Source organism: Sminthopsis crassicaudata, chromosome 3 (genome assembly GCF_048593235.1).
Source record: "Sminthopsis crassicaudata isolate SCR6 chromosome 3, ASM4859323v1, whole genome shotgun sequence".
In the NCBI taxonomy this organism is placed as follows: Eukaryota; Metazoa; Chordata; class Mammalia; order Dasyuromorphia; family Dasyuridae; genus Sminthopsis; species Sminthopsis crassicaudata.
Window position 1 is genome coordinate 403,645,753 of NC_133619.1, and position 27,919 is coordinate 403,673,671.

General features: G+C 34.7%; 2 protein-coding genes across 4 annotated transcripts in view; one reads left to right on the forward strand and one right to left on the reverse strand.

The window, feature by feature from the left end:
* Positions 1-429: 429 nt before the first annotated feature.
* On the reverse strand, positions 430-27,689 carry SGO2 (shugoshin 2). Of its 2 annotated transcripts, XM_074302747.1 has the most exons (11): positions 27,621-27,689; positions 27,137-27,538; positions 24,151-24,315; positions 21,691-21,866; positions 20,215-20,292; positions 14,714-14,802; positions 12,929-13,203; positions 8,688-10,778; positions 5,969-6,113; positions 970-1,014; positions 430-740 (listed from the first exon to the last, which is right to left on the reverse strand). In XM_074302747.1, exons 3-10 carry the CDS (start codon positions 24,299-24,301, stop codon positions 1,011-1,013), a joined length of 3,009 nt encoding a protein of 1,002 aa, XP_074158848.1. In that variant the 5' UTR covers positions 24,302-24,315; positions 27,137-27,538; positions 27,621-27,689; the 3' UTR covers positions 430-740; positions 970-1,010. The 2 variants fall into 2 exon arrangements, with proteins under 2 accessions (XP_074158848.1, XP_074158847.1); XM_074302746.1 differs by lacking the exon at positions 970-1,014 and having other exon boundaries at positions 544-740; positions 27,621-27,687.
* KCTD18 (potassium channel tetramerization domain containing 18) overlaps positions 27,384-27,919 on the forward strand; it is a 35,714-nt gene continuing 35,178 nt past the window's right edge. The window contains exon 1 of one of the 2 annotated variants that reach the window (XM_074302755.1): positions 27,384-27,821. The gene's annotated coding sequence lies outside the window, so the exon portion shown is untranslated. The remainder of the gene's footprint in view (positions 27,822-27,919) is intronic. The other variant, XM_074302756.1, reaches the window with a different exon arrangement.

Below are 27,919 nucleotides of genomic sequence, written 5' to 3' on the forward strand. Positions count from 1 at the left end.
AAGGTGGGCCACAGAAGTCACATAAATTACTGCTAAGAAAAAAGTCACTTCTATTTTCTAATAATGAACTTTTTTTCTTTGTTGGGTTGGTTCTCTAGCGACAGATAAGGCCTGTCGCTTGGCCCATCATGCTATAATGCTTCATAGGATCCTAGGATCCTAGATCTTTAGCTGGAAGGAACCTTAGAGGTCATCATTCCAACATTTCTAATTTTACAGATGACAAAACAAAGGCCTAGGGAGTTATATGATTTGCCCAGACATCCGATTTATAGTCTTCTGTTTCTTTTTAGGAGCTCATAGAGACTGTACTCCTCTGCCATAGCAAATCAGTTGATTATAAACAATCAATACAAAATTAAGTTTATCAAAACAGAACATTTCTATGTCAGCTGTAAAAATGCAAAAAATGTTTCACTAGATCTCATGTTTATATAATAATCTGACTTTATTTAGAGACATTTATAGCAAAAACATGAAATTATATATCATGAATTATCTTGATCAAAACATTTTATAAATAGCAAAATCAGAAAACAGCTATTTTATATACATTTGCTTAATCTTAAGAATGGAAAATGCATCATTCTATGTTTAAAAAAAAAAAATAAATGAACGTGGCTGTTTAAAATATTTCTTGAGGGTTTTCCTTATCTTCTTTCTTTTTTTTTCCTTTTGATTTTTTAAGTTTGGGACCCGGAAAATCAGAATTTGTCGATTCATCTTCTCGTCTCAATTTTCTGCAGAACAAAGAATTAAATTAGCATATATGATCTAAAAACTCAAATCTAATACTTGCTACTATGGAAGCATAGGAAAAAAGCAACATCACACACATTTCAAGTTAGTTATTCAAAATGCAAAATTGATCTAGGTATTTCAGATATATAATGAAGAAATTCAACTTAAATACTTTGTAAGCATACATCTACTACTAAGGTGGGAAAATACAAAGAAAAAAATGCCTACCTATGAACAAATAATTTAACTCTTCTGGATCTAAAGTTTCCTCATCTGTAAAATGAGAAGATTTAGTTGTTCTACTTAGAAGAAAAGATAAAAAGAAAACAAAAGAAAAAAATATATATATATATATATATGCAATAGCAATAATGTAAATATGAATAGGTTAAAAAAACCCTGAGTATTGTGTATTTATAATGGCTAAACTGAGAGAAGAGTGGAGAATGCATAATTGTCTTACTCCATAATGGATATGTACTATTGCATATATGGACAGATATAACTATGTAATTGGTTGGTTTTACTGCCCAGCTTTTTTCCTTTCTTTGTTAATTTTTGTAAAGGAGGAACAGTTACCTGGGTAAGGGAAAAGGGGAGGGGTATTTTTGGACATGTCATATAAAAACAAAAAGCATCTAAAAATGAAGGAAAAAAAAAATCAAGAAACAACTCTAGTTTATAAAACAATTAACAAAAAATTCAAAATTAGATTGAATAAACCATTTTAAAAGCTATTATTGTCTTCTATAATAAAAATAAAAGCTGGGAAATATAAACTTTAATTCAGATGATCTTAAAACTTTTTTGGGTTATAAATTCCCCTTTGGCAGTCTAGTGAAACTTATAGAACTCTTCTCAGAATGTTTTGTGTTTTTTTTTTTTAAACAAAAAAATATATGACTTTAAGAAAAACAATTATATACTAACATAATTACCCCAAATAAGGAAAGTTCCAAGTTCACTAATTTAAAAGCTCCAAGTCAATGACTAAGCTTATTTTATTTTCTCTAGTTTTGCTGCCATCTGCTGGTTTAGTAATTTTCTACTTAGCTAATCACAACTGGATCTTGATTAAAATATCATGTCTATTCTGTGTGATTAGACCAAATAGAGAAGCAAGAAACTAAAAGTAGTAAATTTAAAGTCCTTTTAATTAGTCCTTTGAGATATGATTGGAGTATAGAAAAATACCTTTACATATTCTCTAAAATATGACAAGATTCTCTAGACTACTTTTCATCTTTTAACAGGAAGCACTCTTTTATGCTAACAGGATAGGATATATATTATATGAAAAATAAATGCTTTCAAATTTAATACGATAACTAAATTAAGTATAGGACAACATGAATTATTTATCAAACTCATTTACTGTCTCTGATTTGATTTCCTGGTTTGTAAAAAAGATGAATGAATTCGTATTCATTAAGCACTTAATATGTGTTAAACACTGCCTCTGAGCACTGGAGATATAAAAGCTCATATTCTAACAGAGGGAGACAATCTAGAGGAGTGATGGTCAGTGAAGAGTGCTTTGGCTTGGGCAGTCACAAGGAGGAGGATGGGAACAGTCAAGTGGACATGCCCTTTCCAATGTAATTCTAATATTGGCTCCATTACAATTCACAGAGCCAAGAAGTGGACTAGGGGAGAGTGATGTTATATATAGTGACAGGGGGAACAAACACAATCCCCAAGTATTAGCTGGATCTGAGTGACTTTAGCTCCTCCCAGTTATGCTCTACCAAAGTTTAGCTGTATAACAACACTTGTATTTTCTATCTCACAGGAGAAAGTGAAAAACCTTAAATGTGATATAAATATGAGATGCTGCATGTGTTTTAGAACAAATCAAATGAGTAAAGCCACGTAGAGGAGCCAAATCTATAACTAAAAGAATTCATTTCTTTAAACCTTCATTAAAATTATACTTTAAAAATTTGAAATTTTGCACTAAACAAATTTAAGTGCCCAGTTTATAAATACAAGAGAAGCAAACCTCTGTAGTTATTTTCACACTTTGCTCAGTCATCTTAATAAGCTGGTTATGATTTCCTCCATTGCCTTCCTACCTTCCCCACTCTCCCAGGGACTTCTCTAACAAACTGACTTCTCAATTTCTCAGCCTCAGGCAAAAAAAAAAAAAAAACCTGCCCTTCTTATCCCATATATTCACATACCAAGATGGTCTTATGTTATGCCAGTCTCCTTGAACTGTTCTACTCAGTTTCCCTGCACTAGTTTCCCTTATTGTCCTGAGTTTCCCGAATTGTTCTACCTCAGTTTTCTTAACTGTTCTGCCTCAATTCCCTTAGTTATAAACACCCCTTCTGGTTCTTAAGACTGAGGACCACTCGTTCTAAGGTTATAATTGTCAATGTGAGGCTCGTGACGAGGTGGAGATCAGACTTCCTGGCTCCTAATTCCTTCTGTCCTCAAGAATTTATGACACTGCCCGCTCTAAAATATTTCAAAAGATAAGACTTATCCTGGATACCTCATTGACATCTTTATTTCTGTTTATTCAAACACCCTGACTCTGGCTTTTTGTAAGAATTTATAGGTCAAAGGATATGAACGGTTAAAGGCTATGAACAGACAATTCTCAGATGATGAAATTGAAACTATATCCACTCATATGAAAGAGTGTTCCAAATCACTACTGATCAGAGAAATGCAAATTAAGACAACTCTGAGATACCACTACACACCTGTCAGATTGGCTAAGATGACAGGAACAAATAATGATGAATGTTGGAGGGGCTGTGGGAAACTGGGACACTGATGCATTGTTGGTGGAGTTGTAAAAGAATCCAACCATTCTGGAGAGCAATCTGGAATTATGCCCAAAAAGTTATCAAAATGTGCATATCCTTTGACCCAGCAGTGCTATTACTGGGCTTATATCCCAAGGAAATACTAAAGAAGGGAAAGGGACCTGTATGTGCCAAAATGTTGTGGCAGCCCTTTTCATAGTGGCTAGAAACTGGAAGATGAATGGATGTCCATCAATTGGAGGATGGTTGGGTAAATTATGGTATATGAATGTTATGGAATATTATTGCTCCGTAAGAAATGACCAGCAGGAGAAATACAGAGAGGCTTGGAGAGACTTACATGAACTGATGCTGAGTGAAATGAGCAGAACCAGAAGATCACTATACACTTCAACAACAATACTGTATGAAGATATATTCTGATGGAAGTGGATATCTTCAACATAAAGAAGATCCAACTCACTCCCAGTTGATCAATGATGGACAGAAACAACTACACCCAGAGAAGGAACACTGGGAAGTGAATGCAAATTGTTAGCACTACTGTCTATCTACCCAGGTTACTTATACCTTCGGAATCTAATACTTAATGTGCAACAAGAAAATGGTATTTACACACATATATTGTATCTAGGTCATATTGTAACATATGTAAAATGTATGGGATTGCCTGTCATCAAGGGGAGGGAGTAGAGGGAGGGAGGGGATAACTTGGAAAAATGAACACAAGGGATAATATTATTTTTTAAAAAAATTACTCATGCATATATACTGTGAAAAAAAATTATAAATAAAAAAATAAAAATGGGAAAAAAAAAAAAAAAAGAATTTATAGCCTCCCCCTATCCTGATAGGACCAAATGGTTCTGTAAAACCCTTCCCGCTCTTTTTTCTTTCTTTGTTCAAAAAAGGTATAAAAAGACTTGGGATTTTCCCATTCATCACTGGATACTTTGAGACGAGAGTCCTGTCCAATCAATTATACTCTCCAATTAATAAAATATTAAAAACTCTCTAATCTCTATCTTTTCTCTCACATTACAGTTAAGATCTCATTATCTCTTGGAATTGCACTAACTCCAACTTTGCAAAAAAGCAAATTAAGACTTATCAATAAATGTTTCTGATAATTAGACATCTCCAAAAGTGGAACAAGAGGTATAACTTGACAGGGTCTGTTTCTCTAACTGGAGGGTCTGTCCCTTAGTCCAGTGGGGAGGCTTTTTAAAGTATAGACTCAGTGGTCATTTGGGCCCCTTCTAACTAACTTTCTTTGACTTTCTGAGAGTTAGAATCAAGTCTTGACTCTGATACATACTAGTCATATGAAATGAGGCAAGTCTCAACTTCTTAGTGGATGAGTCAGTAATCTCAAAACAATACATCACTGAATCTTTGCTAATCTGCATATTTCAAGGGAATTTCTTCACTTCTAAATGTTCTTTCCTACAAGGATGAAATCATAGTCTAGACCAAAAAAACCCAAACAATGACGACAATCCAACCCCCAGGTGCACAGCAATATGATGGGGTTGGGATTCTACTGGGAGATACAACCTGTACATTATAAAGAAATGCAAAAATACATCAAAGTAATCCAAAGAAATTGTAAGTGGGTGAGCACTAATAGCTAGTAAGGGTAGAGGTGGTAGAAATGGGGAAAATCATAAAAGTACTGATGAAGAAGGTGGTTCCTGAGCTCTGCTTTGAAAGAAGGTAAGAATTCTATTCTTAAGTACATCCCAGAAGCACTTTTGTGTAAAATTATGAAGAAGGTGGGAGAAAGATGTCACATATTGATATGCCTAGAGGGCCACTCTGACTGGAACAATGAGTAACTGATGTCAAGTAACATGAAATAATACTGGAAAGGTAGGTATCAAGATCAGACTGTAGAAAGACCCAACTGTCAAACAGAGGCATTTATATGTGATCTCAGAGACATTAAAAAACAATGAAATTTTGAATGTGTGACTATGTTAAACAGTAAGCTTTATGTTTTAAAAATAGTCTGACAACTGTATGAGGGAGGAAATGAAGAAGAAGACCAAATTAAGAGGTTATTTTAATAGTTCAGATGCGAATTAATGAGTACCTGAACCAAAGAATCTATGTGAGGACTTCAGCTAATTTTTTTTTATCGCAACCCCTTTTTGCCTGAGAAATTTCTATGTGACCCCCAAGTGCATAGCTATTTAAAATAGTCATACAAATCAAATATTTACTAATACAAATCATAATTTTTCAACCCCCCACATTCAATCATGCAACCCCATATAGGAGTCATGACCCACAGTTTAAGAAATTTTATATTATAATAATAATCAGTATATATAACTGGTAATTAGATCTTTGGCTCATCTATACTGAAATTAATTTGAACAGGCTTGAAAAATAATAATGGGGAAAAAACTTTACTCTTAAGACATTAAAAAACTGATATTTACCTCGTAAGACTTGGTTCTTTATAACAAACAGCAGCTCGCCTTCTTTTAGTTGGCAAAATTGAAGAAACATCATCTGATGACATACTCTGAGATTTAGGAGAAGAAACAAAACTAATGTTTCTCAAATCCTGAAGTACTTTGGTATCTGGAAATAAAAAAATCTTACATTTTATAGAATGTTTAATAATGAGCTATATAGTTACTTAAAAAACAAAAACAAAAAAACTTCAATACTACCAGAAAAGAAAAAAAATAATAAATTTGAAGCACAAACCAACACACTAGTCTTCCAACATTAACTAGTCTGAAGTAACATATTTAAAGGTTGAAAAATATAAAGCTTTGGAAGGTTCTAAATTATTTTTCACAACATACTTGTGAAAGCTTTCATAAATTCTGTGTCAATTTAATAATTATAAAAGTTTAAGGTTAATCAGTTCTATATACCTATTTACTATGTGCAACATAATATACTAGATACTCAGAATCTAATAATCATAATCAAATGCATGATCTAATACTTTGAATACAAATGTTATTTCCATTTAAAGATGAAGGAAAACAAAGTTGATTAATTTATCTTGATCACAGAACAAATCTCATCTAATTAAACAGATATTGACCTTTTGCCCACTAGGAGAAGACTACTACCCTAAATACAGAAAAAGTTAAAACTTACACCCACATCCCCTGCCAATACCATATAATATACAATAAAAGAGAAGTGTGAGAAAATTGCAGAATAAGGGAAAAGGGAAAGTCATTACTGATTTGGACAAGAAAAGGGAAATCAGGGAAGCTTAACATATGTAGAGGAATCTGAGCTGAGTTTTTAAAAAATGGGTAAATTTTTCACAGATACAAAAGAGGCAAGGAAGGTATTCCAGGCATAAAGAGCACAAAGGCAAAATTCTGGAAAAGTACTGGGCTTGTTTGAAGCTCCTTCAAGCACAAGGAGATAAGTGTGATGAGATAAAGCTGAAAAGAGTCTATTTAATTAAGTGCTAGGCTTTGGTTAAGTTCTGAGGATACAAGCAAAAAAGAAAAGACAGTACCAACAGTTTCCAAGTTAGTTGGGTGGTGGCAGATTGTAGGGATCTATAAGATCTACAAGGAGTTGGGACTAGGCTTTGTGGCAACATAACTTTGAAGGTTTTAAGCAAGGAGAAACACACCTAGACTAATCTGACAGCAATATGAAAGATAGAATAGGGAAGACAAACCAGGAAAGATCCTTAGTCTAAAACACAACCCTTTTTGACGTTCTCAGTCTAGCAGATCAATCCTTTTCTAGATTCTTTGAGAGCATGCTAGAAAGTACTCTTTGGTTCTAGATTCTCTATCTAGAAAAAGTAACTCTTCCTAGATTGTCTATAAAAGCATTCTTTAGTTGCAACTTCCCAATCTAGAAAGCACTCTTTTCTAGACCCTCACTCCAGGGGGGGGGGGGGGGGGAGAGAAAAAAAAAAAAAAAAGCACCCTTTTCCAGATTCTCAGCCTAGAAAGTACTCAAGAAAAGAGCATTCTTTTCTAGATTCTTGGTCTCAAAATGTGCATTCTCTGTAGTAGAGCTCTACTATCAAAAAAAAAGTCTTTTATATGCAAATAAAAATAACTCTGAGATTATCATCTCACACCTATCAGATTGGCTAAGATGACAGAAAAGAAAATGACAAATTTTGGAAGAACTTTGGGAAAATTGGGACACTAATGCACTGTTGGGAGTTGTGAGTTGATACAACCAATCTGAAGAGCAATTTGGAACTGGGCTTAAGGGGCTATAAAACTGTGTATACCCTTTGATCCAGTGGCACCACTATTGGGTCTGTATCCCCCCCCCCAAAAAAAAAATCACTAAAAAGGGGAAAGGACCCACATGTGCAAAATTGTTTGTAGCAACTCTTTTTGTGGTGACAAGGAATTGGAAATTAAGGGAATGCCCATCATTCAGGGAATAGATGAATAAGTTGTGGAATATAAATGTAATGGAGTATCAGAAAAACCTGGACTTACACCAACTGATATTAAGTGAGCAGAATCAGGAAAACATTGTACATAGTAATAGCAATGTTGTGTGATGATCACCTATGATAGACTTAGCACTTCTCTGCAATACAGATATTCCAATAGACTTGTGATGAAAAATGCCATCAGATCCAGAGAAAGAACTATAGAGACAATGTAGTTTGGTGTTATTTTTTTCTTTTTTTCTCATAGTTTTTCCTTTTTTTTAAATTTTTCTTTCATATTATTAATATGGAAATGTTTAAAATGATTGTACATATGTAAACCTATATTAAATTGCTTGCTTTCTCAGGGAGGGGAATAGAGGACAAGAAAACGTGGAAATCTAAATGTTACAAAAATGAATGTTGAAAACTACCTTCACATGTAATTGGAGAAAAAATACTCTGAGGTGGGTAAAGAGTCTAATAGCCTGTGTAAATGGTAATGAGAGTAGTGGCAATATGTACATAAACAAGAAGGGAAGATTATGAGCTAACTTAGAGAAAGAATTGACAATCACTGGCAACTAATTAGATGTAGAAGGTGAGAATGAGTTAAAAAAAAGAACTGGGGAATAATGGCCCCAAAGCTATCAAGTGTTGAATATACAATACACTGGTTAAGTCCACAGATCCAGATGTCTTTTAAAATCAAGTCTATAAAGCACAGATTCTTTCTTGTTGATTATTACTTTAAGTGTTTTAATGCTTACCTTTTCCAGTTGTTTCTATTCTTCTGTCAACTAGAAATACTGTCCCTTCTGTTTTCTCTTGGAAAGCATGCTTTTGCTCAGTGTCAGCCACTTGAAAGATGGATTCCTTCAGAGTAACATTGTCTGAAAGTTTCTGATCCCTAGCAATTGGAATGTCAGTGTTTAATAAATCCTCTTTCAAGGTGGTATAAGGAGAAAACTGCCTTGTATTAAATATATCATCCATCTGAGCTGAAGACTTCAAATGACAAGAACTGGACTTCATTACTGGATTACAAATGGATTGATCTGGTTTTGTTTTGATCATTTTCTCATTCCCCAAATTTTGTTCCTGATTAACTTGCTCAGAATCACATGATCTTAATCTTTCCTCAATGGTTTCAGGTATTTTCTCCCCAACTTCATTTTGATCAATTGGAGCAACTACATAAGTCTTTCGGCTTTTTGATTTGGATTCTCTTCTTTTATTTGGTACTTTAACATGTAATTCATTTCCTGCAGTAACGTTCATGAAAGAATTGAGAGATTTTTTTATATTCAGAGTTGTAGTTGTACTTTGTGTCTGACCCTTCTGATGCTCATTCTGGCTTTCAGGATAATTTTTCAGCTCTCTCAAGTATTTTGAACCTGATTCCAAGGGGACAGAATGTTGAGTGAGATCTGTTGCCAGCATGAGGGTTTTGGGTTTAGATTTTATCAATAAACTCACTGGTTTACTCAATGAATTCTTGCTATATTTTTTATCTAGTTTTTGAAGATCTGACCACTGATTATAATTTTCCATTTTTTTATTGACTTCTACACAAGATGCATTTTTAATGCTGTTCACTTGGCACTTAGTGCTTTTTTCTGGTTTGTTTGTTTCTGAATTAAAGTCTTCCACATGGCTCTCTTCGTGGTACACAACTCTGTCATTATTTTCATGTAGTTGGTTAATTTCAGAAAATAATTCATATGTTCTGTCTTTCCTGCTATATTTTGAAGACATTCTGCTTAAATTTGTTGTCCTTTGTTTGGAAGGCTGCACATAAGTGATCTGCTTTTCTATTCCTAATGAATCTTGGGTCCCACAATCAGAGGAGCTTTGGCTACCTTTGGTACAATTAAGAATTGTTTGTAGCTCATTTCCCAAGTTTTCTAATATTCCAGGGACCGTTTCATTATCCTTTTGAGTTGGAAAGCATGCATCTTTCTTTGAATTATCTACCACAAATGTCCTCCTAAAGTCTTTCCCTTTATCAAAAGTTTGGAAACTACGTCCTATACCACAATTGTTGTCCTGGTAGGATTTATTTGATATGGGAGGGAAAAGAGAAACCCTTTCTTCATCACTTACAACATAGGTTTTTCTTGCTTTGTTCTTTTTGTCATGATGCTGTGAAATTTGTACTACATTTTGCTCACTAGTTTTCTGAAACATATTCGTCAAAGTGAGGGTCTGATCTTCTGATTTACCATCAGCCAAAGTAAGAGAACTGCTTTCTTCTGTAACTTTATCCCTTGCTTCACTGTGTAAAGATGAACTAGTTTTTGATTGTACTTTTGACTTCTCTCTATTCTTTTCAGTGCTTGAATCTTTCACTTTTCTAAAAGCTTTTTTCCCAGAAGCTTTAGTTTTATGATTACTTTTATTTTTGGCAGCTGTTTCAATTGTAATAATTTTGCTAATTTCACCTGCAGTTATATCCATATCAGCTTCATATATTGTTTTCTGAAGCTGCTGCTCATCACTGGGGAGCACCATAGTGGGGAGTTCTCCATTAAGTTCACTTTCAGATTGATTCTGTGAGTTAAGATGACATTCATTTTGTTGTGTTTTAGTATTTGTATCCACAGAGGAGTTATTTATGGTGCTTCTCTGATTTAACATGTTATTTGAAACTACTTTTTGTTCCAAATCCATTGCAAGGGGAATTGCTGCAGGAAAATTATTAGATTCCCAAGAAGGTAGACGCTTTTTTCTTTCAGTCACATTTCCAGATTGACTACTACTACGAGATCTTTTCTTTTTCTCTTGCCCAACATATTGAACATTATTTAGTTCACCTCCTGAGGAACATTTGGAACTTTCTTCTGGATGAGACTGATGTTCTATAAAATAAGTGGAAATAAATTTATTTCAGTAATAGAAGAGTTATTTACTGCTGATTACAAATTACTTCCTAAGCACAGATGACTTCTGATTCTATAATCAGTTGAAAGTTTCTTAAAACTCCATGAGTTTATGACCACTGGCTTAAATAAAAATTAAATTACAAAAAATTACTCAAAATGTTTACAATGGTGTCTATAGTAGAGATAAACAAGGACCAATGGCCTGAGTTGTCAAGAATAAGGGAGACTAACCTTGGCTTAATCCCAAGTTGTACTGAGCCATTGCCACAACTTTCTGAAACTTTGAGAGAAGAGGCATTAATAGCCAACTATGGCTCAGTTCCTTATTTCTCAGGAATATTTTTGCTGGTTTTAATCTGATGCCCTGAAGGCCAAAGCAATATGTGGTTTTCCTAAGCAAGCTACTCTCCAAGGTCTACAAGATAGGAAAAGATGCTAACACAAGAGATATTTTTGGACATGCCTTGCCTACAGAATTTTTTTGGATCAAATTGGTGATTTCATTGGAATGAGGAATAAGTTACTAATGAAAAAAGTCTCTACCAAAAGAGAGATACCTGCTCTACAATTTCTAGTGCTAGAAAACTGCCTGGAACTTTGAAACCTGAAGCGACTTGCTTACAGTACACAGTTGAATTCTTCTTGAGTTGATTTGACTTTTTGACACTTTATTGCACTCTCTGCAAACCTTCTTTACTTGTGCATGCTCCAAAAGGAAAGGTACATGTTTCAAAAACCTAAAGGCCCCTAAGAGAAGAGTCATCACCATGATGTACAACAGAGAGGTCTATGTGGATGCAGAGAAATGACTAGGCTTCCTAACTACAGTGCTACATTCCTACATGATCACAAGATAAATATAAATCATGAGCTAGTCTTTTATAACAATCACAAAATATAAAGCTTTAGAGCTCTAGTACAAGCTCCTCATCTTATGAATGAAGAAATAGAAAACCAGATAGGTGATAAAACACAACCAAGACCACACACAGCTGGGGAGAAATAACTAGCAGAACTGGCATTCAAAGTGTTTTCATAATAAAAGGCAATGTTTTACTGTGTTAAGTTTACTAATTTTTATCTGACATGAAATATGTATTTAACATATTTGGTTAGATAGAGCAAGTAGATAGAACACAAGGCTTGGAACTCAGGTAGAGATAAAATCCATTCTCAGAAACTTTCTAGTTATATGATTCTGGGGAAATCACTTCACCTCTGTTTGGCTCAATTTTTTCAACCATAAAATGGGGATAATGAAAGCACTCATCCCCTACAATATTGGTAAGGATCAAATAATATATGTGAAGTGCTTAGCACAGTACCTGCCATAGAGTAAGTGCTTAATAAATACTTGTTTCCTTCTTTCTTCATTAAAAACAAAGCCATTTAAAAATTATAAGTTTTGGGGTTTTTTGGTAGTACCAATTAAAATAATTTGAGAAAGTTTGTTTAGCTTTATAAAAAGTCAAGACTTTCTTTTCTAAAAGAAAATAACATATTTGTGGACCTTATCCAATCTGTATTCACTCTCTGAGCCTGAATTAACTTTTTCTGTGTGATTAGGGGTGCCCTCTTCTCTTCCCTTTATTTTTAAAAATGAGGAACTTGAAGCTAAATAGTTTGGTTTAAATTACAAACATTTCATTTCTGAAATCTCTAATAAAATCTTCACTTTTTTATTTTCAGACATTTAAATAACTCCTACCAATAACAGTAGCAAAAACAGTTACTGATAGGAAACTAACTAGGACTTCAACTCCTTTAAAGCTTTTCTGGGGAGGGGCAAGAGGAGGGAAGGAAGGAAGGAAAGAAATCAAATCTAAACTACAAATTCAGGATGACACAGTTTATGTCAATTGTCTTAATTCCTCCAATGTATAGCTAAAATAAACACATATTACTTTAAGTATTATTTATCAGTAATGTAATTTAAAAACTCATCATTCAACTTTACAGGGATGATACTGAGACACGTCAAAACTATTTCTGAACAGAATTGTAAGGATAGGCATTATCACACCATTGCCAGTATACCGCTTATAGCATTTCCCCAATAAGTGGCAATGTTGGGGAAAAAAAAAAGTTGGCCAGCATGTTGAAATGACAGTTATAAAAGGTCTTACCTGTGGAAAGCACATTGGTTGTAGAAAAATTTCTTCCTGGATTATCTTGGGCATTTATCTCCTGAACATTTTTCTCAGGACTGTGCAATAATTCCAAATTGAACTCATTAGATAAAGATACTTTGGATGCTACTGGAGTGAGAGAATCAGGTATTTTCTTGGTTGTGAAGTTGTTGTCATGAAATGTCTCTTTATCATCACCATCCTCATCATCATCTGCTGATGTAAGCAGAACTCTCATAGGCAAATGGGTAGGTCTGATGTGAGGAATGTCTCTATTTTACAAATGAGATTATTGTTTAGTATATATCATAGATGGTATCCAAAAGAGCCACTTCCTTAGGACCAGAGAATTGCTAAAGAGATAAGTCAAATGGACCTATGATCACATTAATGTGGGTATTCCCTCTAATGAAGTAGATTATAACCTAATTCTGTCTTCTTTTCCATGTCCCCTTATAAGTTTTCTAGAGATAATTATGGATCAGAAACAGCTTCAGAGTTTCAGTTTTCATGTTCTTTATCCACCTTCAACAAACATGTCCCATTTTTACAAGCTTGATGATTCAGAAAGCTCATGATATATTTATCAATTGGGCAATTAAACAGTAACTGGACTTAAAAGTAAAAGGGTCTTATCTATTTTAGGATTTGAGAAGTGTTGGGGGAAAAGTTAAGGCAGAGGGAAGAAAAAGAGAAAAACAATTAAGAGAAATATGATTTCTAGAGAAACTAATATCAGCTTTTCAAAATAAATCTTTTTCTCCTCCTTATTCTATTGATGGGAAAATAGGAAAGCATTTTTAGAACCACATAGATTATGTGTTTATATCACTATTTTCATAGAAAGTATGTTATTGGGAGGAAGGCCAGGTAGAAAAACCGGAAAAAAATTAATTAATAATGAGTCAGAACTGACTCTGGGTTGCGGCAGGATCAAAGTGTTCCTTCTCCATGGAGTCTTCAAACAAGACTGATTAGATGTCTCTTGTCCATTCTTTACCTAAATTCCTTCTGAGCCTGAATCACTGGATGGGTACTCTCTCAATCAAACTGAGATCTGTAAAAACTAAGGTCTCCCCAGTGCATCCAGGGCCATCTTAATCTATATCTTAATATAGATTCCTCTTAATCTATATCTGGCCACTGGACCCAAGTGGCTCTGGAGAGCAAAGTGAGGCAGGTGACCTTGCCCAGTTCTCTTTCACTTAAATCCAATTCACTTGCATGTCATGGCATCACTTCCCTAACATCATGGTCCTCCTCAAGAATGAAGGAAAAAGAACAAGAATCTACTTAATATGAACAATATTTAACTTACACTTATTAAAGTCCTCATCCCTAAATTTTTCAGACATGAAAACAACATCATGATTGGCAATTAAATGGGTGTTTTATGAAATGCACACCTCCTCCTCCCCCTGTTGTGGATAAATTATATTTATGTAAAAACCCATCATTATGTAAAGGATGAAAGGATCAAACATTACATGGAACAATTTTATGAAAATAAAAAAATATATATTCTTGTTTATTCATATAATACAGCAAATGTTTCATTGTTATTCTTTGAACAACATAAAGAGGGAAAACATTTAATTGAGTTAAATACAAGATACTCAAATGGAAACTGATAGCACAATGAAGTTGACAAATTCGAAGCAGAACAAAAAAAAGTGGAAAGATCTCAAATATAAATAAACAACTGAAATAAGTACTAGTTCCACATTTAATTTTGTTCAGGTGGTCAAATTTCAATATCCACTTAAATTATGAAAAAATTACCTCCCAAATGAATGGTGTAATAAATCCTGCTGCTTGCCAATACCTTTCTTCTTCTGGCTGGATAGCGATAGAGGGGGACTCTGAAAATCCTATTATAGAAAGAACAAAAAGAAAATGAGAGGATAGAAGATAACTAATTAGTGCAACTATTTCCAACCGTTTTCAATTATTAAGATCCTTTCTGAAAATAAATTTCTAAATAGATTTATAAAATAGTAAATACAATTAATTTTAAAATGATAAAAAGTCACTAAGAATTCAATGAAGTTTTAAAATTAAATCTGTTTCATCAGACATGAAATCCAATAGGAATTTAAGATTTTCTTCAAGGAATATAATAAAATGGAATATTAAAATTGGAATGGACCATTGAGGCAATTTAATTCAAACGCATCATTTTACAAATAAAGAAACTGAACTTACCTGAAGATTAAGTAATTTGTCCAAGACCACAAAAGACACTGTTCATACAACTTTTACTACTGAGGGACCACAATCAGTGGCATAACTGCCACTACATTTTGGTCTCGTCCAAACTAGAGTTATTTTGACAGACTATACCACCCATCACTCTTCTACAATAGGAATATATTTACAAATTTCAAATGGGCAGGGAAAAAGAGGGCAGAAGGCAAAGAGTACAACTTTTCTTTTTATTTTATCTTTTCTGTCCTCTACACAAAATTATCTTTGACCACTGCAGAAGACTGCCCCTTAAATGCAAGGATCAACTTCCTTCTTATTTGTTCAATTCTCATTGAAGTCATATAGGGTCAGTTTCAGTTGACTGAGGGGGAAAAATGTGGCCTAAGCAGACTCACTGGGAAATTCTGATGGAGTTCACAGTGAATCTTTTTTAGGGAAAAAAAAGTATTTTTCTTTTTTTGTTGTTATTATTTTGGTTCAAGGAGAACATAAACAAAGTCTGTAAGTCTAGGCCAAAGTAAAACATTTTCTGTTTTAACATTTTTTGTTTTAATTGCCAAATACCTTGTTTCAGCCAGTCTTTCCAGAGTTCAGAATTCTATCTACTTGGTTATTGTGGTATAGCATCAAAAAGGTATTATGTAATATTTAAAAAATGCTATTTGATGAAAGTAGTAAAATAATGATAATGAGTTAGGTTGGTTCAGGACCATTGATTAAGAGTCAATTTGTTTACTTTGCATTTATGTGGTCTCATTCTAAGAGAAAATATTTCTTATTCATTTGACAGACACAGTATAATTACCTAATTATCACTAGGATGATAGGAATAATAATAAATTTATTAAATCACCCTTGGGTTTATTGTAAAGGACAAAGTTAGGTTCCTTGATTTACAAAATTCTTCTTTGGTACACTAAAAGCTTCCTAATCAGCTGCAATGTCCTTGAGATCTCTACTTCTGAGAACAGTGGTATCCAAAGTTGTGTTCCCTAAGGGGTACGTGATCAATGAGAAGATGAGTCTCACCATGTCTATATCCATCACAACCACACCTATTAGTCCATTATCTTTCAACAAATCCCTCTTACTAATTCTGTGCAAAGTCTTAACACCCACTTTCTGCCACACCATCCGTCAGATATAACAAATGTCATTAGGAAAATTTTTCCCACCATAGTCACTCCCTGTCTATACATCTTGGTATTTACAGCTTGGAGATTGTGGCTCAGGCTCTGTCAGAAGGGAGTAGGACCATTCTTGGATAGATAGGGGCTATAAGGAGGGCATAACTGCAGGACACAGGATTGTCCTTGATAATAATTTTATTCCCAGAGTAGTTTTTGGATAGGGATGAAGTAAGAGGCAAGCACTTGGAGACTGTTCTTTTCTATCCTTCATGATTTAAAGTTTTCTTTTTAAATTCAATTTTCCAAGTCTAAATGAAAAAGGGGAGAGGGAGCATGGCCTGCTAGCCAGTACCTAACAAGAAAGAGAAGTATATATTCAAATATCAAACATTTTGTCCTGAAAGGAATGTACAACAAAATTTGAAGGATATTTTCTTAGAGCTCAAGTGCCACTGGAAAAAGACTGACATCCAGAAAATTAAAATGCATAATTTTCTGAACAGCATTTAAGTGAAGATAAAAGGATCTTCAAACAAATAAATATAAAAGCAACTATTTTTGCTAACTGTTATCTGCTATGATGTTTGGCATCAATTAAAATTAAATTGATTTATTAAGGTGGAGGTTAAGCTTTGTTTAATTTGTAAAGAAGCTGATATTTTTTGATAAGGATAATGATTTGAATTCCATGAATTATGGCAATTATGACTATTATTAGCTTACAGCAGCATCTCCAAAGATAACTTGCTTTAAGCTTTAAGAACTTATGACATACAATAACTTTAATAATCTAATGTTTGACAAACCCAAAGACCCCAGCTTTTGGGATAAAAACTCAATATTTGACAAAAATTGCTGGAAAAATTGGAAATTAGTACAGCAGAAACTAGACCCACACTTAACACCGTACACCAAGATAAGGTCAAAATGGGTTCATGACCTAGGCATAAAGAATGAGATTATAAATAATTTAGAGGAACATAGGACAGTACCTCTTAGACCTATGGAAGCGGAAGGAATTTATGATCAAAGAAGAACTAGAGATCAATATTGATCACAAAATAGAAAATTTTGATTATATCAAATTGAAAAGTTTTTGTACAAACAAAACTAATGCAGATAAGATTAGAGGGAAGCAATAAACTGGGAAAATATTTTTACAGTCAAAGGTTCTGATAAAGGCCTTATTTCCAAAATATAGAGAGAATTGACTCTAATTTATAAGAAATCAAGCCATTCTCCAATTGATAAATGGTCAAAGGATATGAACAGACAATTCTCAGACAAAGAAATTGAAACTATTTCTAGCCATATGAAAAGATGCTCCAAGTCATTATTAATCAGAGAAATGCAAATTAAGACAACTCTAAGATACTACCACACACCTGTCAGATTAGCTAGAATGACAGGGAGAGGTAATGCGGAATGTTGGAAGGGATGTGGGAAAATAGGGACACTGATACATTGTTGGTGGAATTGTGAATACATCCAGCCATTCTGGAGAGCAACTTGGAACTATGCTCAAAAAGTTATCAAACTGTGCATACCTTTTGATCCAGCAGTGTTACTACTGGGCTTATATCCCAAAGAGATCTTAAAGAAGGGAAAGGGACCTGTATGTGCAAGAATGTTTGTGGCAGCCCTCTTTGTAGTGGCCAGAAACTGGAAACTGAATAAATGCCCATAAATTGGAGAATGGCTGAATAAATTGTGGTATATGAATATTATGGAATATTATTGTTCTGTAAGAAATGACCAGCAGGATGATTTCAGAAAGGACTGGAGAGACTTGCATAAACTGAAGCTGAGTGAAATGAGCAAGACCAGGAGATCATTATATATTTCAACAAAAATACTATGATATCTAATTCTGATGGATGTGGCCATCTTCAACAATGAGATGAACTAAATCAGTTCCAATAGAGGCAGTAATGAACTGAATCAGCTACACCCAGAGAAAGAACTCTGGGAGATGACTATGAACCACTACATAGAATTCCCAATCCCTATATTTTTGTCTGCCTACATTTTTGATTTCCTTCACAGGCTAATTGCATACTATTTTAAAGTCAGATTCTTTTTGTACATCAAAAGAACTGTTTGGACATGTATGAATATATTGTATTTAATTTATAATTTAACATATTTAGCATGTATTGGTCAACCTGCCATCTGGGGAAGGAGGGGAAAAATTGGAACAAAAGGCTTGGCAAATGGCAGTGTTGTAAAATTATCCGTGCATATATCTTGTAAATAAAAAAGCTATTTAAAAAAAAAAAAGAAGAAGAAGAAGAAGAAGAAGAAGAAGAACTTATGACATAAAGAGTTAGACCCATTCTTTAGTCTGACATCTCTAAAGTAAATTTTGTATCCAGGACTATGTGCTAGCAGTGCAATCTGTAATATTTCCTGCCCTTATTTTACATAAAGAGAGCTTAGAGAATAAGAATTTTCATATCTATGTTTCTATAACAAAAAGTTAAAATCTGAAGACTACTATTTCAAAGATAAATTGGTAATATTAATTTTGAAAATACTTAAAATATTCATGAAATTATAGGATTATATGTTGTTGTAATTATTTTTAATGCATGAGTCTGACAGATAGATGGCACAATGGATAAAAGACCAATCCCAGCCCTGGAGTCAAATCTGGCCTCAGGCACTTAGTACTTCCTGGCTGTGTGAACCTAGACAAGTCAGTTAACCCCAATTGCTTCAGCCCCCCCCCCCCAAAAAAAAAAAAAAAAAAAGGAAGAAAGAAAATGGGATTAAACTGCTATTAAAAAAAAAAAAAAAAAAAAAAAAAGGTATTCCACTAAGCCTTTTATATTCCATATTGCAAATATACAGGTCCCATGAGAAAAACTGTAATATTGATAGCCCTTCTTCCTTTTTTAATATTAAATACTTTTATTTTTTATTGCAAATGGCATTGTTTCAATATGAAAACAAATGGATTTTTTTTCGGCTCCATTTCATCTATGTCGTGTAAACTGGAAATGTGTTATCTTTTAACCCATTCTTTTTTTTTTTTTTTTTTTAATAGAATTGGAGATTTACAAGTAGAAGATACCTTAACAGTGACCTAATTCTGCAATTACTGCTCAGTCATGTCACTTGTGTCACTTGTTCTTTTTGGTCCCCATTTGAGATTTGGCAAAAACACTGAAACTGTTAGTCATTTCCTTCTCCAGCTCATGTTACAGATGATGACACTGAAGCATGCAGAGTTAAGTGACTTGCTCTGGGTCACACAACTAGTAAGTGTCTTAGGCCAGAGTTGAACTCAAGAAGAGGAGTCTTCCAGACTCCAGGTCTAGCATTTTATACATTACAGCAGCTGCTACCTCCAAAATAATTCAATCTCCCTCATTTTATAGAGGAAGATAATCTAAGAAAAATACAATTTGTTTAGGGTCACAAAGGAAGTAAATGGCAGGATTTGAACTCACCTGACCCTAAATTCTTTTCTCCCTATACCACACCACCTTCAAAACAATTTGTAACATATAACAGAACTATAACTGAAAAATACAAAATCAGAAAGCTGAATATGTAGTAACATAAAAGAGAAATGTCAAGACAAATGGAACATAAATTTACAAGTAAGTAAAACAATAAGAGTAATCTTATAATGAGTTTATTTTTTAAAAAAGACAAAAAAATCCTCTCAAAATATTCAAAAATTCATGATTTGTCACTGATAGAATCTCAACTACAATACTTACCTTACATATATCACTAAGAATGCAAAAGAGAAAAAGAAGAATAACAAACACTTGTTCAGGTAAGAAATATACAACACTTGAAAGTTTTTAAGAACACTAGAAAACAATTAAGAACTTAAGTCTTTCTGAACTGTGAGGATGAATAGACCAGAAAGTCTTCAAAATTATTTGCTATTACTTTTAGCAACATAACATTTTTAAGACTGATACTTACTTCAGGGTGGCTTGTCATTTCGATTGCAGATATCAAGTTACTGCTGACAAAGGCTTCTGTTTCTATAAGAGTTTTATGCTATAGATATAAAATAGACTTTTTAGTCAAACAAAATTCAAAGTTAGTGGTGATGTATGTATATGTATGTGTGTTTGTAGTCCGTGGAAAATTTGCAAAATTACTTATAGTGTTATATAATTAAATGGTGTGATAATAACCCACAGAATGAAATATTATTCAAGAACTCAAACTGACTGTGTGACCCCATGCGAGGCACTTCTCAGAATTTTAATCAATTCTCTAACATTTAAGTTGCAGAAAAGGTGGCAAGGAGAGCTTCTTCATCTGGGAGTTACCTCAATCAATGAAATCACAACTTCGATCCCTAAATCTATGCTCAAGGATCATAGATGTGGAGCTTACAGAGGCCTTAAAGACCCTCTAGTCCAGTCTCCTCACTTTGAGAGATGAGAAAACTGAATTTCAGAGATTAAGTGATTTATTCAAGATCACACGTCATTAAGGCATTGAATGGATCATGATTCCAGAGCCAAGATTTACAAAGTTCCCTCAAAATCCTATGAATCATTATTCCTGTTTTACAGATGAGGGGACCCTGAGGCAGGTAACTTGTCCAACTCACATAACCATTAGGTTTAAGAGCCTAGATGTAAACCTGAGACTATTTAATATAAGTTCAGCGCTCTTTTCACAAAAGTAGCTTTCTAGAGTGAAATCACAAACTATTCATCAGCCTTTCTTCTATCATAACATAGCACAACAAGTATCAGAAGCCATAAACAAGTCTAAATGTATAAAAATTAAACTTTAGGCAATTCTCAAAAATTAAGTTGCAGAAAAGATGCCAACCTATATTGGCAGAAGGAGTTTCCTCATCTGATAGTTCAGTTTAATTAAAGTTTATTTTGGTTTTTTTTTAGTCTTCAGTCTTTCCAAAATATTCCCCCAAACAAGTTCCTTCTATATTGAAAACTAAAGAGAGAGAGAGAGGTATTGGAGATGGAGGATTGATAAACCAATCATAAAAACCTTCATTCTATTTGATTTTTAATCATTTAAATAGTAGTCTGGAAATCCTTCTTCCTTCTCACATTGATTAAACTCAGTTGAGATCTTCTCTTTCAAATTCTTTACAGCCTTAGGAAATTATATTGTTTATACTAAATACTAAAATGCTGCTGATGATATCTGTGGCAAATATAATATATGCACACGCACACACACACACACACACACACATATATATATTTACAGTATGCAAAATTAAAAGAAATCTATATAGCAACTTTCTCTTTTTCTATAATTATCATGGCATCATAAATTTCAATAATCTATAGGAAGAAAATTTCCATAATATTTTTAGAAGCATTTTTTTTCCTTTAGTCTACAAAAATCCAGGTAAATGGTTTTAAGTGACCACATAAACTCAAAAATAATACAGTATAGATACCATACCAGATGATTTAGCTTTTGACGAAGAAAAGCATTTCGAAAACTCAATTTCTCCACTTCTTTGTGCAACAACATTTTTTCAGTTGTAAGTTTTCGAGAATTTTCCTTTTCTATACTCAGAGCCTGAGCCAATGCCCTGTTGTTGTGTTTTAAAGAAATCTTAACGATAGAAGAATTGTCTATGTAAAGAGAGAAGAAAATAGTTAATATGTTATCCTTTAAAATTTCTTTCATATACTATTGCCATTTATGTCCAATGATATTTAAATGTCAAAAAGAGTGGATAATCAGGAGGTAACTATATGAATTAGAAAAGGCAGTCTAGAGGTGAAGCCTGAAGAAAAAAATTAGATGACTAAATTGAGACCATTTCTTTCAAGAACACATGAGTTCTGAACTTATGTTCTGAATGTCAACAAGCATTAAGTAAGCACCTACTTTATGTACTAAGTACTGAAGAAGCAAAGAAAGACAAAAAAAAAAAATTCTTAATAATTCTGTTCTCAAAGAGATCACAGTCTAATAGACAAGAAAATAAGTAAAGAACTATGTATATATAAAACATATAGCAGGATAATTTGGAGATAATCAACAGGGGAAGGCATTCACACAGAGGGAAATAATGTGTGTGAAAATAGAATGGAAGCACCAGAAGATAGACTTCATGTGTGATAATTCAGAAATGCAGGTCATATAGAAAACACTTTTTTCAATCCTGGAGTTATGCCTCCACATGGTTTGGGGGAAGAAGGTACAAATTAATAAAGAGTAAGAATTGTTATTTCATAGAATGAAAATGCAAGGAAAATTGACTTTTAAAATTATTTTAAGTGATTATATTGCCACTAGTTGAGATGAGTTTTGGGTATTCACTTCAAAGTTGGCAGACTATCTAAACCTCATGGGATACTTTACCTTCACCAAATAACCTAGCAGCTATTTCTAGGGATTCATGGCAATCTAACCTTGAACTCGTCACTTATAGTTACTAATAATATTATAAATAAATTCTGAACTATTTTAGTAGGATTGCTTTAATAGTATGAATCCTTTGTAAAGTTTCTCTTAAAATGCACTGTTGCAATTAATTCAAAGTATAACCGGATTTGTGATTTCTTATTTATAAGCAATTTATTCAAAAACACATAAATTATTTAAGATGAGTTACATTGTGGTTAAATCTAATTTTAATCAAGTAAATCAGGCCTTTTATAAATTGAGCCATCTCATGAAAATTGAGCAATTCTGTGAAACACACTAGGGAACTTGGATAAACTTTCTAGAGCAATCTTGGAAGTTGTAGCCAACAGGCATCTAAAATAAGCAATCTAAAATTACTGGAAACTAGAATGAGATATTTTTCCAGAGGCATCCTTCAGGTTCCAAGTAGTAATTCATATTTCTATAGCACCTTTAGGCTTACAGAGTGTTTTTTTTTTTCACAATGGTAGTATAAAGCAAGAATGAAAGTATATATCATCTGCAGTCTAATAACATAACTAAAGTTCTGAAAAGGGAAGTGACCACTCATACATCAGCAGGTAGAATTTGAACTTTAACATTCAGCATCCTTTCTACTACATCACAGTAGAATTCCTGCTGCTCTACAAAGCTATTTGGGATTAAATAAACCTACCTAGGGATTGGAGTTAATTAGTGACATGAAGTTTTTAACCACAATAATAGACAGTCATCTGTCATTAATAGACTTCAGACACAAAATTTGCTTCATTCATCCAAAGTTAAAGACTAGGCTAAGAGTCAAGGTTTGGATGCTCCCAGGATACTTTCCCTTAGCTTCTAAAACAGACCTTAATTAACAATTTATGGAAATAATTTTTATTGTTACTTGGAGAAAGCTGTTTCCACCAGGATTGGAAAGCAAATCCAAAAGTTTTCCCTTTGGCAGTCAAATTTGAAGTCAAAAGTGTTGAATAGTTAAAATTTGCTTTTGGGCCTTTCCTAACTTTTAATCAGCATCATCCTTTTTCTATTCTCCCCTCAAACTCCCATGGGCCTCATGCTAAATGAATCCAGTAATGCTGTACTCCATTTAGGACTGCTTTCTTCTGAAGAAATAAATGCTCCAAAATTATCTGAAGTGATGCCAATTCCTCCTTTAAAATTAATCTTGAATTATTTTTCAGTATTGGTAATGGTTACTCTGAGATACTCTGGATATCTGTTTTATTGTTGTTAACTCCCCTTTTTCTAGTATAGACAATCTCACACAAAATCTCCTACTAAGTAAGGCTAGAGTTAGAAGAGGAGAAATTAAAAATGGCTTAAGGTATATGAATTAAAAACATATATATATAGAGAGAGATATAATTTTAAGGGCTTTTTGTATTTCGCAAAATAAAGAAAAACATCACATAAGTAGATGAATGGCAGTGAAACCAATAATATGCTTACATTAAAATATTGCTAACATTTTATTTTTTATTGAAGCAATGAACTTACTTATTATTTTGTTTTTTATTTTTGAGGCAAGAGAAGTATTTAACTTATTGACTTTTGAAGTTTTCTTGTCTTTTACATGTCTCTTAATTCTCTGAGGGAAAAGCAAGGAACTTCCAGAAGCACTTATATCTTCCATTTCTGAAGGAAACATTGCACTGCTGGTTACTGAAAATGGAAGGAAACGACAAGATTATTTCCCTCCAAATAAATAAATATTTATACCTTGTTTACCTGATGTCAACTCCCTGATATTTCAGGTTTGATGTTGGGAGGAAATCAAGGCAATCATAGGTTAATGAACAATTCACTTCAAAGATTTACTTACTCCTACAGAACAAGAATATACAATAGCACACAACTACAGTAGACAGGTCCCCTCTAGGTCTCTGTGTGGAAATGTCTGGTCAGCCAAAGGGGATGTAGCAACTCATACATGGTCTTCAGGCATCCGCCCAGTGTGGAGGATACCACCTTTTATAAAAGGATGTAATCTGTTATGCCTCTAGATGACCAAGAAGGCATGTTAACAGTCAGAAATCACCAGGAGGCTGCATCTAGACTGAGACAATTTGAGCTTTGCCTTTGGGCAAGGCTTGGTTTTGTTAACTTTTCAGGCCCAGATTCTAAGTCCTCTGAGAAGATTGCCTGAAAGCAAATGAACACATAAAAGGCAGTATAAAACAAAAACAAAAAGGAACCCCCCCAAAAAAAAAGTTGAATTAAAGAGAATTAGAATATTTATTAAATATAAGAAAAATACAATGATTCCTACACTCTAGAACATTCTAAGAAGTAGTTAATACATAAATGGAACAAGAAAGGGGAAGAGATTCTTAAGAAATGGCGATCCAAGGCAAGGACTTGGTAAGTCAGAGCCCACTCATACCTGGAAAGGTAAGGTAGCTGAAGTGTAACAATCCAGACAATTGAGTTATACTAGCAAAGTTAAAGCTTTCCAAATCCCAGCCCAGGATTACCTTCAACAGTTATCTTTCTCCTTGTTTCATCAAATGCGATGAACGCCAGTTGAAGAAACCACAGAAACCACAAAACCTCTGTACTCTTAAAATTTTTATTACCTAATTTCAACAGTGCCCTTGCAGATATAACCAATCCTTTTGCATCCCTATCACCCGCTCCCACAGTTGCTGCTCCAGCCCTGGTCTTCTCTAAGCCACCTATACCATCTTCCTTTCTCCTCCTCACTAAAGGATCTTACCCCAAATTTTATCAAGAAAGTATAAGCTTCCCAGTTCTACGCTTCAAATTCCCTTCAGCTTCATGCGCCATTCTCTCTTCCTTGTGACAATATCAGAAGAAAAGGGAATCTCTTTGAGAAATTTCTATAGTTATACTTTTGATCCCACTCTTTCCTGTGCTGTACAGCATTCCTCTTTCCAATCTTCAGTCTATCAGTTAGCTCTTTCTCAGATACTTAAACATTTATACAGATAGTCCTTATTAAAAAAAACAAAAACAGAAACAAAACCCTTCACTTGGCCTTGATATCCCTTCAAGGAATTATCTTCCCGTTTCACAGCCAAATTCCTAATAAAAGCCACCTACAGCAATTATCTTCCATGCCCCCATCACTTGTAGTTATCTCAAAGATGAAATTATATAAATGACCACACAACTTTTTAATTTAAAAAAAAAAAGCATGTCATACATTACTTTTAGAAAGTGAAAACCAGAAATCAAATAATTAGAGAATGCCACAATCCAAAAAGATTAGGAATCACTTATCAGGTTTTAAAGCTGATGTCCCATCAGGAAATTGTTTATCTATTTCCAAATCTAAACACTGATAGAAAATCATTTTTAGACTTGCATTTGGACAAAGATATTAAATTTCCCAGTTCAACAGAACCTTATAAATTGCACACTGCATCCCACCTTCTCATTTTATAAATAGTCATTTTATAAATAGTCTATATTTCATAAATATAGAAATGTCGTGACATAAAGCCGGGACATATTCAAGATCACTATTTTTGGTGACAGAAGCTGTACCTAGGTCTCCAAATGCCAAGTTCACCGTGTAACTCTGATGTGCAGATGCTATTCAACATGTTACTACTGAATCATCCATAAATCACAATCTGTCAATAGGCCATTCCTTCAATTATGGATACTGTCTGTATATGAAGTATTAACAACACTAGACACAACTCTCTGACATGTGATCCTGGGTCCTCCCGACCTTAAACGTTTCCATTCATGTCCCAGATTTCGGGCAGTAAACCTACAGGACGGCGTGGATTGACTAGGGTCTGCCCTTATGGGCTGATCAAGAACAGGTCTTGCCACCTTTTTTCCTTGAGCTTCAATCTATTTATAGATCAAAAGATCTACCTCGGCTGGGAGGGGGATTAAGAGCGGGAATTTTAATGGGTTGGAGTTGTAGAAGCACTCTCCACCCAATCTCATATAGGACTCTGGCAGAGCTACTGCTTTCCCAGGGAATCACCCCTAGTGGAAAAAACTTCTATACACACTACTCTGCGCGACTGTGACACTCATTTTATTAAAGCCCCTTCCACGTAACAACTCTGTTTAGGCGCGTACGTGCAACCTCCACTTGAGACGTGAATAAGCCTGGCTCTGGGATTAGTAACCTAACCCAGTTTCGGACACTTGGGCCCAGCCTTCCAGACCAAGTGCTTCACCTCCAGATGCAAGGCCCCGAGACTGCAGCACTCGCTAAGCAGGAGTTTTGCTCCCACGGCCACCCCAGGTCGTTTACTCGCCACGCCCGCAGCAGCCCGGCTACACTAGCATTCTCCTCCCTCAGCTTCCCCCCCGAGCCGGCATTAAAGGGGCAGAGATGAGAGATCACCCGCTGCAAGGGAGTGCTCCCAAGCGCAGGAGGAGGAGTGCGGCTAGGAGAAGCACCGAAACCAGTGGCCCAGGACCTGTCCCTGCCCTTGGGGAGGGAAGGGTGCCCCTCGGACGCTCGCGGTCCCTGCTGCAGCAGCTCGCTTACCTATCCTCCAGCATCTAGTCTACGGCTCCTGCGTCCCAGCAGAGCCCACCACGCCAGCCTAGCTGCGCAGTTTGGGTTCAAGGGCCTTTTTTGGATTTTCAAACTTTCCAGCCGTTAATAGTCGCCGGGCAGTGAACCAATCACATCCCGGAGAAGGGACTTGGGGCGGGGACAAGGGTGTGCGTAAGTGTCAGCGTCTGCGTGGGGCGGAAGAACCCCGAATGCCCTCCCGCGGCGTCGGGAAGCCGGGAATCTGTGGGAAGCCAGCTGTTGAGATGGGGCGGGGCTCCGAGGCTGGGAGGGCGTGCTGGAGGAGTGAGGTCGCATCCCAGTGTTTGTATTTAGGTCTGTTAGAAAGTTTCTTTGTGCTAGGCTAGCAGCCGGCTATAAGGCCTGAATGTTCTGTTATGAAACAAAGAGAAGGGAAGACCAGTTAAGAGAGATGAAACCGAGGGGAAGCTATTTAATAACAACAGTAGCTTACCTGAGGGGCATTGTGGCCTAAAGAAGACGTTGCTGCATTTGTGGCCTGAAGATCTGCTTTTAAATGTGATGTTTACTGGGCCTGTGACACTAGGTGTGCAAGTCAGCCTCGCTTTACCACAGTTTCCTCATAAATAGTTCTTACACTGTGCTGAGCGCTTTACAATTGTTCTCTCATTATCTCTCCCAACAGCGCTGAGAGGTAGGTGCTATTATCCCCATTTTATAGATGAGAAAATAAGGATATAATAGCTGCATAACCTTTGCAAAAAACTTATATTAATGGCAGGTAAATGTTAG